General features: G+C 37.9%; 1 protein-coding gene across 2 annotated transcripts in view; it reads left to right on the forward strand.

The window, feature by feature from the left end:
• Positions 1–5,354, forward strand: part of TAFA1 (TAFA chemokine like family member 1) — a 551,542-nt gene extending 546,188 nt beyond the window's left edge. For both annotated transcript variants that reach the window (XM_007500058.3, XM_001372263.5), the window contains one exon: positions 1,362–5,354. In XM_007500058.3, the coding sequence (XP_007500120.1) occupies positions 1,362–1,379 (18 nt within the window). In that variant the 3' untranslated portion in view covers positions 1,380–5,354. The remainder of the gene's footprint in view (positions 1–1,361) is intronic.
• The last annotated feature ends 8,330 nt before the right edge of the window (positions 5,355–13,684 follow it).

Here is a 13,684-nt window from a genome sequence, read left to right on the forward strand (position 1 = left end):
TCTGGTGGAGAGAATATGATGGCTAAGATGAGCCCACCTGATGTCACTCAGTGCTGCCAATCCAGTAATGCTCTGATCTTTTGATTGACCTCCTTAAATTTACACCAAGCCCTAGTAGTATTCCAAAGAACCAAGAACCAACATGGCATCATTAAGAACAGGTCACTCTCTCCAGTTCTGATCTCATTTCCTTTTTTGACAAAATTCTTAAATTTGTTAGAGGAGGGAAATGTAGTGGATATGGCTTCCCTATGTTTTAATAACCCTTCTAATAAAGTTTCTAATGCTATTCTTCTGGCGGAAATGGAGAGAGATACATGAAAGCCCTTCAAATATTTGAAGACAGCTTTCCTGCCTATCTCTCTCCCAATCTTTTCTTCTTCTCAAACAATCCTCATAGAGCACATTTGAGAGGCCATCCACCCTCTTGATCACCCTTCAGCTAATAACTGTCTTTCCTAAGAGGTGGCACTCAGAACTAAATACAGTACTCCATGCATGATCAAACCAGATCACCAAGGGCCTGCCATCTTGCTAGTCATCAACATTGTGGCATAAAAAATCCCAAACAAGAATACACATATCCCCAGGAAGTACAAAAAGTTTGCCAATGATAGGGGTAATATTTGGTAAATAACAGTATTACTCTATGAAAATCAATCTCCTGATTTTTATTTCTTGGTGGTACACTAATGGCAAATGATTGTTTATTCCCTTTAATATTGAATGGGCAATATGGGAAGGTTTCCTAAAAGCCAAGGGATACAGGGAACAAAAAGTTTAGGAGCTCTACTCTGTACCACTGCTAAAGCGGGCTGAGTTTCTCTTCAAATTCTCAGCTGTCATATAACCCTCTTGAGCCATATGAGGTTTATAGTTAACTAAAATCCTTGTATACTTTCCATATGATTTGCTATCTGACCACAGCTTCCCCCTTGTGAAGTTCATTTTTTTAACCCAAGTTTAAGATTTTACATTTATTACTATTGAATTTCTCCATATTGGATTGGTCCCAATGGTTTAACCTGTCAAAATCTTTTTAATCATCACTCTGAAAAACTCAAGGACAGTGTCTTGTCTTGGGTCACTCCTGTAAAATAGAACAGGCTTTCTTCTTCAGTTCTTTTATCCAGGAGCAGTGTAATAACAACAATACTAGCTACCATTTATATAGCACTTCAGAGTTTGCATGGGTCTTTATATGTATTTTCTCATTTGACTCACAACTTGTTAGTTCCCAAGGGATACAAAGTCTTCCTTTTCTGTATGTTGATATTATTGCATCATGTGCAAAGAAGTGTATTTATATGTTAATATTGTTGAATTGCTTATAATAATTTACTCTCTTTTATCCATTTCAGATTCATCCAAGGACCTAATGGCCCCATTCTTTGGATGTAGTGAAGAGAAGTCACCACTACATAGGAAACAACACGTTTTAAGAATTCTAACCATCTTAAGCATTTTCAAGCCAAATGGATTTCTTATTTGCACTCTGACTGGTTATCTACCAGCTAATCACAGTGCTGTCACTGTGTGTAACGAAATGTCCCATGGTGAAAACATCCAAGGTTTTGGCAGCGTGGCAGAAGAAAACACAGAAGTTTGGGGATTTTTGTGATTATGAAGTATGAACAACTGTCTTATAATTTGGAGCTACAATTTCCTTTCTACCATTTAAAATATATATAATATTTTGAAATATAACGAATTCTCTTCGAGAAACAAACAGTACCACACGCCAATGCAGCTTCCATACCATGGTTTTTTGTTTGGGGTTTTTTGGTTGGTTTGCTTCTTTTCTTTTCCTAATGAGATGGAAGACCTTTGGAAAGATATAGTGATCGCACCAAAATGGTCAGCAGTAGGTGGTCTCCTGGAATTCAAGGAAGCACCAAGATACTTCATGAAGAGCTTCCTTCTGTTTTTACTCAATCATTCAAGGAAATCCATGGTTGTCTTTTCTTGTGTTCTGAAGGCTTTCTCCCTTGTGCAATACTAGCATGCTGGCTTTGCTCTCATAACCATACTTTGTATTCAATTGATATATGATGACAGTTCTTAACCTCTTCGAGGAAAATATTTTTAGAATTATTAGCTACTCCACTAAGGAGTCAATGAAGATTCTTAAGGAAGTGGCTATGTGATGCTCTTAGGACTCAGGCAGAGTTGAGGTGGATCATGGTTTCCCTTCTTCATGATGCCGTGTAAATACAATGTCTAAAGACTTTGTAGAGCTGTCCTCGTCTGCAGTAAAATTCCTCTGACTAACTCCAGAGTTGGCCATCGTTTACTCCATTCTGTGGTTGAGCTCTACATCATATCATGGCATTCTTGTTTTTGATAAGGTTTTGGACTGCTTTCTTTGGATGGTCTGGGGTAAAGGAAATAATTCCAGGCTAGGAAAATTAGGGGGGAAAGTCATGTTCATTATTCATGGTATGAACAAAGATTAGCCAAATCTCTGAGGATGGAAAGTGTCTTCTATTGAACCCAAATTCACCCTCTTCATAAAATTTGATTTTAGTTTTTTAGTTTTTACTTTAGTCTCCCTAGGACACTCTAAGGCCTTGGTAAGAGCTCTGTTTAAGGTCTAGAAATCAATAAATACCTTCTTCCAGAATTTTTTTCCTCCTAGAAACTACTTCCATCCCTCACATTTTTAGATTCCAAAGTCCATATAACAACATTACTCTTCTAACCAATGATATTTAGTATTGGGTCTCAGATTCTGTAGACTTTGGTCAGTGGTGTCCAATTACTTGACATACATAGCATGGGAGAAGGGATCAATGGCCAGTCCTAAAGTGAGGAAGAAATGAGTTCAGATCTCACTTCTCAGGGCATGCTGGTAAATATTTAACATGCATATTTCTCAAAAGGTGTGTCTGATTTTTAAGTTTAATATACATTCTTAACACTTTCTCAAGTACAGACAATCAGCAAAACAATAAATCAGGCTGTTCTATAGCTTGTGCAATTTCCAAAGTGTAAATGCCCATGCTAAAAATTTAATGATGGACTTTCCTGAGACCTTCCAACCAGACTCTTGACTCAAGCAAGACCTTGACTCTGACAACATATTGGCTGGATGATCCCGGTTAAATCATTTAACCTCCCTGTCTCTCTAAGGTACAGGAGAGCTGCTCATTTACAGTTGTGTTTTTCCCATTAAATCACAGATATGTTAAAAAGTAAGACTAAAATACTAAAAATGAAAGTATAGAGATCCCTTTATCCCACTCTAAAAAAGATTGCTAAGGTCCACTGCTCCTATAAAGAAATATCCTTTCTGCTTTTCTAAAATGAAATATCAGTTTAATTTTTAAATTTCCTTGGATGGCATTTCAAAACAAAATATCTTTCTACATTTCCTGGTTCTGTGTTATTATCTGTTTATCTGCTCCCCCTGCCAAAGTCTTTTCTCTAGGTCTCATCATCAGTGCCTCTCCTTATACCAATAGCTTAGCAAATATAGGAGGAAGAAGTTTGTCACGTCCAACATCCAGTGAAAATGAAAATCCATCTCCACAATTTTGTCTTGAGCATTGTCTATCTGGCATAGTCAGTGACCACTTAGAGATCCATGAGGCTCATTAAATGAACAACAAACAAAAGGAGGTTGTATATGAGTCAGTCTTGGACTTCAATTTGGGAAGATGGCTCTGAATTGAGTATCAAACACTAAATTGTGAGACCTTGGAAATGATGATTATGATTAGTAAGTGTGTTGACACATCTATTCATTTACACAATTCAAATGTATTGATTACCTATATACCAGGCATCGTGCTATATTCCTAGCAGGAAAAAAAACTAGGCCCTCCAGGAGCTTATATTCTACTCAAGAAAGCAACACAGTCAAAGCCCCATGAAGCTCAGTGCTTACCCTATAAGTCAAGTATGTGTAACCCTTACCAAATGACAACCCAAGAGAAATTAGGCCAGAGACACATAATTGTTAATAAAATCTCCATTTGTCAATTCACCCAAAAACTTGGAAGCAAGTTCCACTAGGGAGACGCTATTGCATTCTGCCCTGTTTTTTTTTTTTTTAAAGAGTACCCTCTTCTAATGCAGGAGAAACACCACGGAAATATTTGTAACTATACTCAAACTCGTTTTAGGTTTGTCCTCCTCTCTTTTATAGTTGTGCAAACGCATCCATTTGTGTTTGAATTCATCATTACATGTTGGGGAAAATTCTAAAATTCAGTAGACACCATCTGCCTATTAATTCTGGTCATTTTATGGTGTAAAAACTTGATCAAATCTCTGGTAATAAAGAGCTCAGTGTGTGGTCTAATTAATACTGATGTTGAGATTGTGCATAGAATATGGTCAAAATATGTTAAATGATATTATGATGATAGTAAATGAAATTGTGTTAATGAGAGGGAGCATGGCATAATGGATGGAAGGCGGCCAGCCTTGGAGCCATAAATTAATGGATCAGCCACTCATAAAGTCCTTCTAATATGCCAAGTACTATGTAAAGATTGAGTTTAGATCTCAACTCTGTACATATTAGTTGTGTCTGTGGGTCATTCATTTAACCTCTCAGTGCCCCCAAGGCAATTCTCTAAGACTACAAGTTACAAAAGAGGCACCAACCTGTAAGGATGGATGGGGGCTCCACACTACCAATTGCCCAGGCTGCCCTTGAAAACTAAAGGCAGGGGCACCTAGGTGGCTTAGTGGATTGAGAACCAAGCCCAGAGATGGGAAATCTTGGGTTCAAATCTGGCCTTAGATACTTCCTAATTGTGTGACTCTGGGCAAGTCACTTAACCCTATTGCCTAGTCCTTACCAACATTCTGCCTTGGAACCAATACACAGAATTGATTTCAAGATGGAAGGTAAAGGTTTGTTTGTTTGTTTGTTTGTTTTTAAGAAAAGGGCCACTTGACATAGTGAATAAAGCACTGGTTTTCGGAAAAAGACCGAGGCTCAAATTCTGCCTCTAATAACACTTCTTTATGATCTTTGTGATCATGGGTAGTAAGGTCATTAACCTCTTGGTGCCTCAAGCAACTCCCTAGAATTGACCTTTGTAACATAGAAAATTATAACTGCATTAATAGAGAGATTTTCCACCCAAGTAAGGTCCAGGACTGACAAAATGACTCTATTTTGTGTATATGCAATGATCACTCCCCAACATGGCAAGTTTAATTAGAAGGACTTATGATAGTGATGAAGGAAATCTGGTCTATTCAGTAGGTGTGGTGTCCAAGACGAACTTTCAGTGACTGATGTTTTCATGTTATTGGAATTATAGATTAATGAACTTTACAAGAATATTCAAAACTTTATGACTTCATATTTTTCTATTAAAATTATTAATACTGTGTTTAACCATCACATAATTGAAATGAATACTGCATTTCACAGAGGCTTTAACTTTCCACACACAAAGAAGTGGTTTTATGGTCCAATTATGTCACAATATAATTGTAATTGATAAGGAAGGTATGGAGTACATAAAAATACTTAGCACTGAATAGTACATTAATCTCACTTAAGTGAGATATTCATATAGGTATAACAACAGTATGGTTCAGCATAAAGGGAACCAGATTTGCAGTCATGTTCTTGGTTTGATTATTGTCCCATTTACCCACAGTGTAACAGGGAGCAAATTCTCTCTCACCTCCTTTTCCTCAGCTATAGAATACTGGATTTAAAGTAGATGATCTCTAAGGGCCTTTCCAGCTCTGTAGCTCTGACTTAATTACTGTTGTTTGTGCCTTTTTTCTTACACTGAAAACAAATAAGAAAACTATCATTCCCCTGTAAATATTGGCACCCTAAGGTGAAGTCCTGGTTGCCCTAAATTAGTCTTTACTATATTATTGGGAAAAGAAGGTTCAATTTCAAATTGAAGATTTTAATTCAAATGTCTGCTTGTTACTACCCCCTCATATTACCTTGGATAAGTTCCTTGCCTTCTCTAGACCTTTGTTTCCTCATTTGTAAAATGAGGACAGTTGGACTAGATAATCTGTGACATCATTCCCATTTCTAAATCCATGAATCTATGACCACATCATTATAGGAATGTCTTTCTGATCTATTCCCAGCAGTCCCTTTTTAACCCCTATGAGTTTCCTCACCAGAGAGATGCAACATTTCCATCATGAAACCATCAATTGTCTATTTTCAAAACAAAATATGTTCCCTTGATTCAGTACTAACGATTCTGACCTTGAATGTCAGTAAGGGGAAATAGGATCCAAGTCACTGGTAATGAATGAAGACTAGTCTTAATAGCAATTAGAGGAACAGGGTTTTCAAAAATAGGAGGACTAACATTCAAGGGTAATTAAACAAGGTATGAATTCACACGGACATTGAGACTGACAGCAGAGTCAATTAACGGACCAAAAAATAATAATAATCCCTGCTGTTATGGAGAAGATTTAAGATTTTCTGCCTGAATAGTTCAGAAGTCAACCTTACCTTTCACATACTATTACTTGTGTAGGCAGCAGCACCATAGCTAGGAATTCTTGGACCTCAGTCAATTAATTTGGGAGGTGGAGGAAACCCGTTGCAGAGATGGCTATCAACCCTGAGTGCAGTCTTATGGAAAGAAGGGACATCCTAACCCCCAACAGTCCATCCCACTTCTCTGGGGCATAGTTAATAGACCTTGAGACCACAACACCAACAGGATCATGGGAATAGTACTCAACTAACAAGTGAGGGAGCAAGCATAATTATGATACATTGTGTGGGCCAGTGAAGAAATTCAAGGCATTGGAGAAGAAAGCCAGAGTATTGCCATGTAAAAGGAAACACACAGTCAGATATCAGCACCTTGGGGCAAAGGCCCAGTTGCCCCAACCAGGCTACTATTCTCATGAAAAGAAAAGAAAAAAAAAAGCTACCTATACCATGGGTATCACTGGGAGATGTCTCAGATCAGAGCCTTTCTTTGGATAAGGCAAATTGGAACCATTGTCCCCAAAACCAACCTGGGAGGACTCAAGATGCTCTGAATATCAGGCAGCTAGAGATCTTAAGGAAGAATCAGGCAAAGAAAAAAAGGCTTCTCAGCCAAATGAATGACTTGATGCTCAAATACATTCAACCAAGATACTCTCAATGCCTCGCCTTTCTTTCCTATTCATGTTTTCTCATGCTACATATGCCTTATTATCTTCCCTTTCCAAGGATGCTCTTGACTTTTGGTTTAGCTAGATTTGACCTGAATTTATATTAGAAAAGATAGCATAGCCTAAGGGATAGACAGTTGGACTTAGAGTCAGGATCCACTTGGGTTCAGTGTCACCTTTGATTTATTAGCTGTGTGACCAGTGGCAAACTATGTAGTCTTTCTGAGTGTCAATCGACTTTTTTCAAGTATAAGTAATAAATTATTTATAGACAGCTGCCATCTGCAAAATGGAGATAAAGCTAGGATGCATACTGGATGGTCTTGGACTTGCTAATAATCTAGGATAGATTAGACACAGTGGACTTGAAATCAGGAAAACTTGAGTTCAAATCTTGCCTCAGATATTTGCCAGATGTGTAACTCTGGTTAAGTCACTTAACTTCACCATTCTCCATTCCCTAAACTGAGAAATGGGCATAATAATAACACTTCCTTCCCAGGAGTGTTATGAAGATCAAATGAGATAACACACATAGATTCTTTGAAAATCATAAGGCATTATATAAATGCCAGTTATTACTATTATTCCCACACTGAAAAAACAAAGGTCATAGATCTAGAGACAAATATTCACTGGGCAGGGGAAATTCACAAGGGGAGTCTCTGAGTGAGACAATATTGACAACCCTCTCAATCAAAAACATCGCTTTCTTTTCTTTTTCTTTCCTTCCTCCATGTTTTTCCTCTGATTCTTTCCTTTCTTTTTCTCATCCTTTCTTTTTTTCACTTCCTTTTACTCCTTTTACTTCCTTTTACTCCTTTGATTTCTCCCACTTTTTAATTCCAACTCCTCTGTATGTGCCTCATCTGTTAGTGGATTTTAGTGGAATCCCAAGAGATTCTTAACCCATTGGTGGTTAAATTGGTGGGAAAAAAATGTTGCTAACACCCAACCCAACACTTAGCATCATTAGATAGTTTAATTACACATTGAAGGGAGCTTCAAGGTCATCTAGTATGAATTGTGCATTTTATGGATAAAGAAAATGAGATTCAGAGTAAGTTTAGTGACTTAGTCAAGGTCACACTGGTAATAAGTGGTAGGAATGGGATTTGAGCCCAATTCCTCTGGCTCCAAATTGTATATTTTTTTCTCCTGCATCTTTGCCACTCACCTAGTAGAAAGCTCAGAGAATAGGGTAATTTGAGCCTGGTTTTATAGAAATCTTCAGCTGTTTGCACTCTGGTTGATGTATTCCAGGCACGGGAATATACACTTGTCAATGTAAGCCATATTTTAAGAAAGTCTTTTGCAGGAAGAATTAGTTGTACATTGGAAAAGACACCCCTCTGAGCTCCAGAATGTTCAACCAAAAATAGAATTACTAATGTCCCAAGCCATCTGCTATTAGGCAATTGCTAAGGACTAGCCCAAGAAGAATACAGGAGCTATTCCTTTGCACACTCCCACAGATTACACACTCAGGAATGTATGCACACACACAGCCCTCATTCCTACAGTCATTCATAGTAGTGACCAAGACATTCCCATCTCAGTGAGAGAAAACTCTGCTTACCCAGCACACAGTTCAATCAAGTTCATACGTTATTCCTGCCCTCTGTCACCACTTTCTTTAGCCCAGTTCCAAGATATCAGGACATCTTGGACAGGACATCAGTGATCATCTCATTCAACAGGTTGGTAAATGCATAGGAATCTCCTGTACAACACACCCAACAAATGGTCATCCAAACTTTACTTGCAAATCCTAGTGAGAGAGATCCTGTGCCCAACTGAAGCAATCCATTCCACATTTAGATAACCTAGATTATGAATCTATGAATGAAACCTAGATTATCAATGGAGACATTGTGGTGGGATTAAAAGAGAGTTGGTCTTAAGGTCAAGAAGACCTTGGATCAAATCCAGGCATGTATCCTAACTATGTGGAAAGTCAATTAGCCTCTCTGAGCTCCAGGCATCTCATTCTGGATGGCCAATTGCAGAACAATTGCTCATAACCATTGGTAGAAGGAGATTCCAAAGCAATTCCCTCTACCAATGAAATCATAAGTTAAGATCACATTAGGAAGGTATTTTTCTTTCAATTGAGACTAAATATTCCTCTGCAATTCAGCTCAAGATTCCAAAGCCACCAAGTCTGAAAATTATAGACTAGAGGAAAGGTTGCTATAATACATACACAGACAAAAACAAGGAATTGGGATGGAAGTAGAAGTACTAACAACTAGAAATTGAAAGACCTCCTATGGAGGTGGTCCTTGGAGTAAAGAGGTAAAATATCCATGGCACAAGAAACAGCCTGGGCTAAGCATGTGAGATGGCCCATCACCTACTAACTCTTCACACAGGAGTGAATTCTTCTGTTGAGGCCAAGAGACAAGTTAAAGACCATAGCAAGACTGGAGCCAGAAGATCTGCCCCTAGTTCATTCAGGTGATCCTCCCCACTCCCAGGAAAAGCGTTAGGTCTATCTTTCCAAGATTTATAGACTCAGAACTGGTGCAGCCACAGAGTGCATACCAACACTGACCTTCTAAATAGGCTCCCCATTTGACCAGGTTGACAATCGATAGGCAACACTCCCCACTGGCTGGCCTTGAAAGCTTGCTGAGCTCAAAAGTATCAGCACAATGCATTTCCTTCTGGAATTCCCCAAAAAATGACAATTAGCTGCTTCTACCCTGGGCTGGGACAGCACTTCAGTAGTTTTTTTAATTGCATCTGTTAGGGCCCAGAACTCCCCTCTTCTATCTCCACTTTTGAGTCTGAGATATTGAATCCTCCTCTTGATCCAATCATGCATAAAACATTTGCAGGACTCTGTCTTTGCCCAATAAATATGGATAGAATGTGCAGTCATTCTCAGCACTTGGCAGCCCCTGTTATGGTTCAATAATGTATTTCTCAGGAGGGAGGACTACAACATTTTTATAATTCAATGCTGCTTTGAGGCAGAGGTAGAAAACAAGGCTTCAAAGCTGTTTAAGACCAGTGATCAGGCCTTGGTGCTTTTTACTTCCTCAAACAGCTTTTTTTTCTCCTCTCCTAGTCCCCCCCCCCCTTTCATTTAATATCACATTCAACTCAGCCTCTAGGCACAAGAAAACTTGTGGATCTAAGAAGTAGACAGTTGGCTGAATTTAAGAAATAACAACAATAATCACCATGGCCTGGAGATGGGTCAGCAAAAGCTTCATAATATTTCGGGGGTTTTTCTCTTCTTAAATCGTGCCTGGCCAATTACTGGAGAAAATACCCAAAGGCAGCATTCAAATGTGTCTCAGGTCCAAGTTTGGGAACTGCAATCTTATTTGTGAAATGATCTCAAAATGCCTCCAGTGAGAATGAAACCTAAGACAGAAGTGATGAGATACAATTAATTTGGGGCTACTGGAATATTTTCATTAAAATATGCCACAAAGTACAGGACTGAGTTCAGTCTGTGCAACATCAGATGATGTTGGGTTAGCTCTAAATAGTGTAGTGACCAGTGGTGATCCTTGAATCACAGAGTTTCAAAAGAAAAGGAGATACCCCATTGGCGCTTAAGTTCCTTGAGGGTATAGAATGTATAGACTATCATCTGCCTTTCTTTGTACTCAATAAATGTCGATTGATTGACTGATAGATCTTAGCCATTATTTAGGTCCACCCATATCAGAAAAAGAATCTTGACTCCAATATACCAAAGAAGGCATCATTCTGTCTTTTGCTTAAAGAGATCCAGTGATGACGAGCCTATTTCTTTTTGAGGTAACCTAGCCTACCTTAGGACAGCTTTAATTGTGAAATTATAATGACCATTAAATAATTATTGAGGGGAATCCAAAACCCTTTGGTGGAATTCCAGATTTCATTAAACAAATTCCATGTCAATCTTTTTCAAAACTTTGAAAATTTTGAAAATTCAAATTTTCAAAATTTGGCTGAATTAAGTTTTTTTTTAAACGCTTATCTTCCACCTTAGAATCAATACTGCGTATTGGTTCCAAGATAGAAGAGTGGTAAGGGATAGGCAATATATATATATATATATACATATATATATGTATATATATATATATAAAATAAATATAATTGAAATGATTCATCATAAGCTTATATTGGGCTTTTTTGCAACTTCCACCCATTGCTACAAGTTTTGTTGTCTAGGACAAGTAACATAAGCCTAAACTAGAAGCAACCATCACTTCCCTCAATCTTCTCTACACACTCCTAGTTTCTTTACTATTATTCGTGTCATTAAAATATCCAGGTAACTCCTTCCTTCCTACTCTCTCTCCCCTTTTCTGATTAGAGAAGGCATGGTTGACAAAAAGATATATGCATATAAAAAACAAAGTCTTATTTATGTTTCTTTCTCAGTTCTTTATCTGGAGGTGGACATTCAGAAGTCATTTGTCAAACGGTGTTTCTGTTGTAGTATATAATGTTCTTTTGGTTCTCCTTGTTTCACTTATTTCATAATTGGTCTTTCCATATTTTTCCAAAATTAACCTGTTCGTCATTTCTTATGGCTGTCATATTCCATCGCAATCACATGCCACAACTTGTTCAGCCATTTCCTAATGGAGGAATATCCCTTCAGTTTCCAGGTCTTTGCTACCACAAAGAGAGCTGCGGTCAATAATTTAGAACTTGTAATTTTTTTTCTCCTTATCACTTTAGGAAATAAACCTTTAATAGAGTTTCATATGCAATGAGTTCAGTCCTTCTCACTATCACGGCTGCTCTCCACTGGGCACTCCCTAGCTTTTCAATGTCCTTTATAAAATGTGGCTCCCAGAACTGAATACATGACTGTAAATGGGGTCTGCCCAGAGCAGCATACACTAGGCCTGGAAGTTATACCCTTTCTATTAGCCTTTTTTGACTTTTATTGACTCATATTGAGTTTACAATCCACTAAAGCCCCTGGAGCAAGAGTTCTTAACCTTTGTGGTGCCATGGAATTCCTTGGCAATCTGCCTATTTGTCTATCAAGCCCATATCAGAATAATATTGTAATAATCCATGAGATAAAATAGCTAATATTGCAAAGAAAACTAATTATATCCATGTAGTTGTCTATTTTTTTAAAAAATCTAGTTTATAGACCCCAGGTTAAACTTTCTCTTCCCCAGATCTTTTTTCCACTGTAATGCTTGCCAACGAAGCCTTTTGTGCTCACTGAATCCTTCTAGAGAACATTTTTCTTTCTCGAATTTTTAGATGGTCAAGTTAGTTAATTAAGATATCCTGACCTTTGTTCAAATAAGAGAAAGAAGATATTGATTCTTATATTATAGCTGTCCTTTTCTATCTCAACTCAACAGGCACTTTAAAAATCCCAATGTGGAATTCTAGGCAAATTACAGTTTTTCTTCCATGTTTTCATATCAACAGTGAATTTAAAAATATTTCGGGGTTTCATCAGTCGAGGTACTTTCTCCACTGACATAGGTCATGATGACTCCTCTGTACCTTAGTGGACACTTTCCATAAGTTTTCCTGACTGAAAAATTAGAATTTTTAGCCAAACTTCTGGTGAAGACCCATGCCAAGCTTGGCTAGTATAATCGCAATCAATCAACAAGCATTAATGCTTACTATGTGCCAAGGATTGCCTCATGCATTGGAGATAATGGCAAAACCATGATCCCTGCCTTCAAGGTGCCCCCATTCTCATGAGAGACATAATAGCCCTTAGACAACATGCAGTTGGTCCATTACTGTCACCATACTCAATGTTTTTTTTAACTTGGTAAGGTCTTCCGGAGCTTACATTCCACTTCATATAACCTTATAAAACTCCAGGTCACCTCAGCATCACAGTGAGAAAATCAAAATAAGACTTTATGGAGGAAATTCAATGGTTCAGACATAAAAGTTGTCTTTGTTGTAGTATCCAGTTTTCGAACCAACAAATAAACAACCCATTTGAGTGATCTGTGATGGTGGTAGCTTTGGATATTATATAGAGAGGGAGGTACTTTACTTAAGCTTTAAGACTTTGGTCAGTATTAAGTCTTTTTTTCAGTTGGGGTCCTCTAGGTAGATCAGTGGATAGAGAGCTAGCCTGGGAGATAGGAGGTGCTAGGTTCAAATCTGACCTCAGACACTTCTTAGCTATGTGACCATGGACAAGTTGCTTATTCCCTATTGCATAGCCCTTACCACTCTTCTGCCTTAAAATCAATAGGCAGTATTGATTCTAAGAAGAAGGGCAAGGGCTTAAACAAAAAGACTTCATTTAATAAAATAACTTTTGAAAAAGTCAACATGAAATCTGTTTGATAAAATCTGGTATTCCACCAAAAGATTCCAGATCCAGCCAAATTTTTGTCTGGGATTCAGTATGCCATTTAGAAAAATAAATTTCCAAAGGGGCATGCCTTTCCAGACTAAACAGATTTTCATGAAATTCATACAGGAATAAAGATAGTAGTAGCGATGAGTGATGAAGTCTAAAATTCAGACAATTTCTTTGGTTGTAAAGTGTCACATCTACAAATGGTTCTACCTTGGCCAGGGATGTATCTCTGGATTAACTGGC

This window comes from Monodelphis domestica, chromosome 7 (genome assembly GCF_027887165.1).
Source record: "Monodelphis domestica isolate mMonDom1 chromosome 7, mMonDom1.pri, whole genome shotgun sequence".
Taxonomy (NCBI): domain Eukaryota; kingdom Metazoa; phylum Chordata; class Mammalia; order Didelphimorphia; family Didelphidae; genus Monodelphis; species Monodelphis domestica.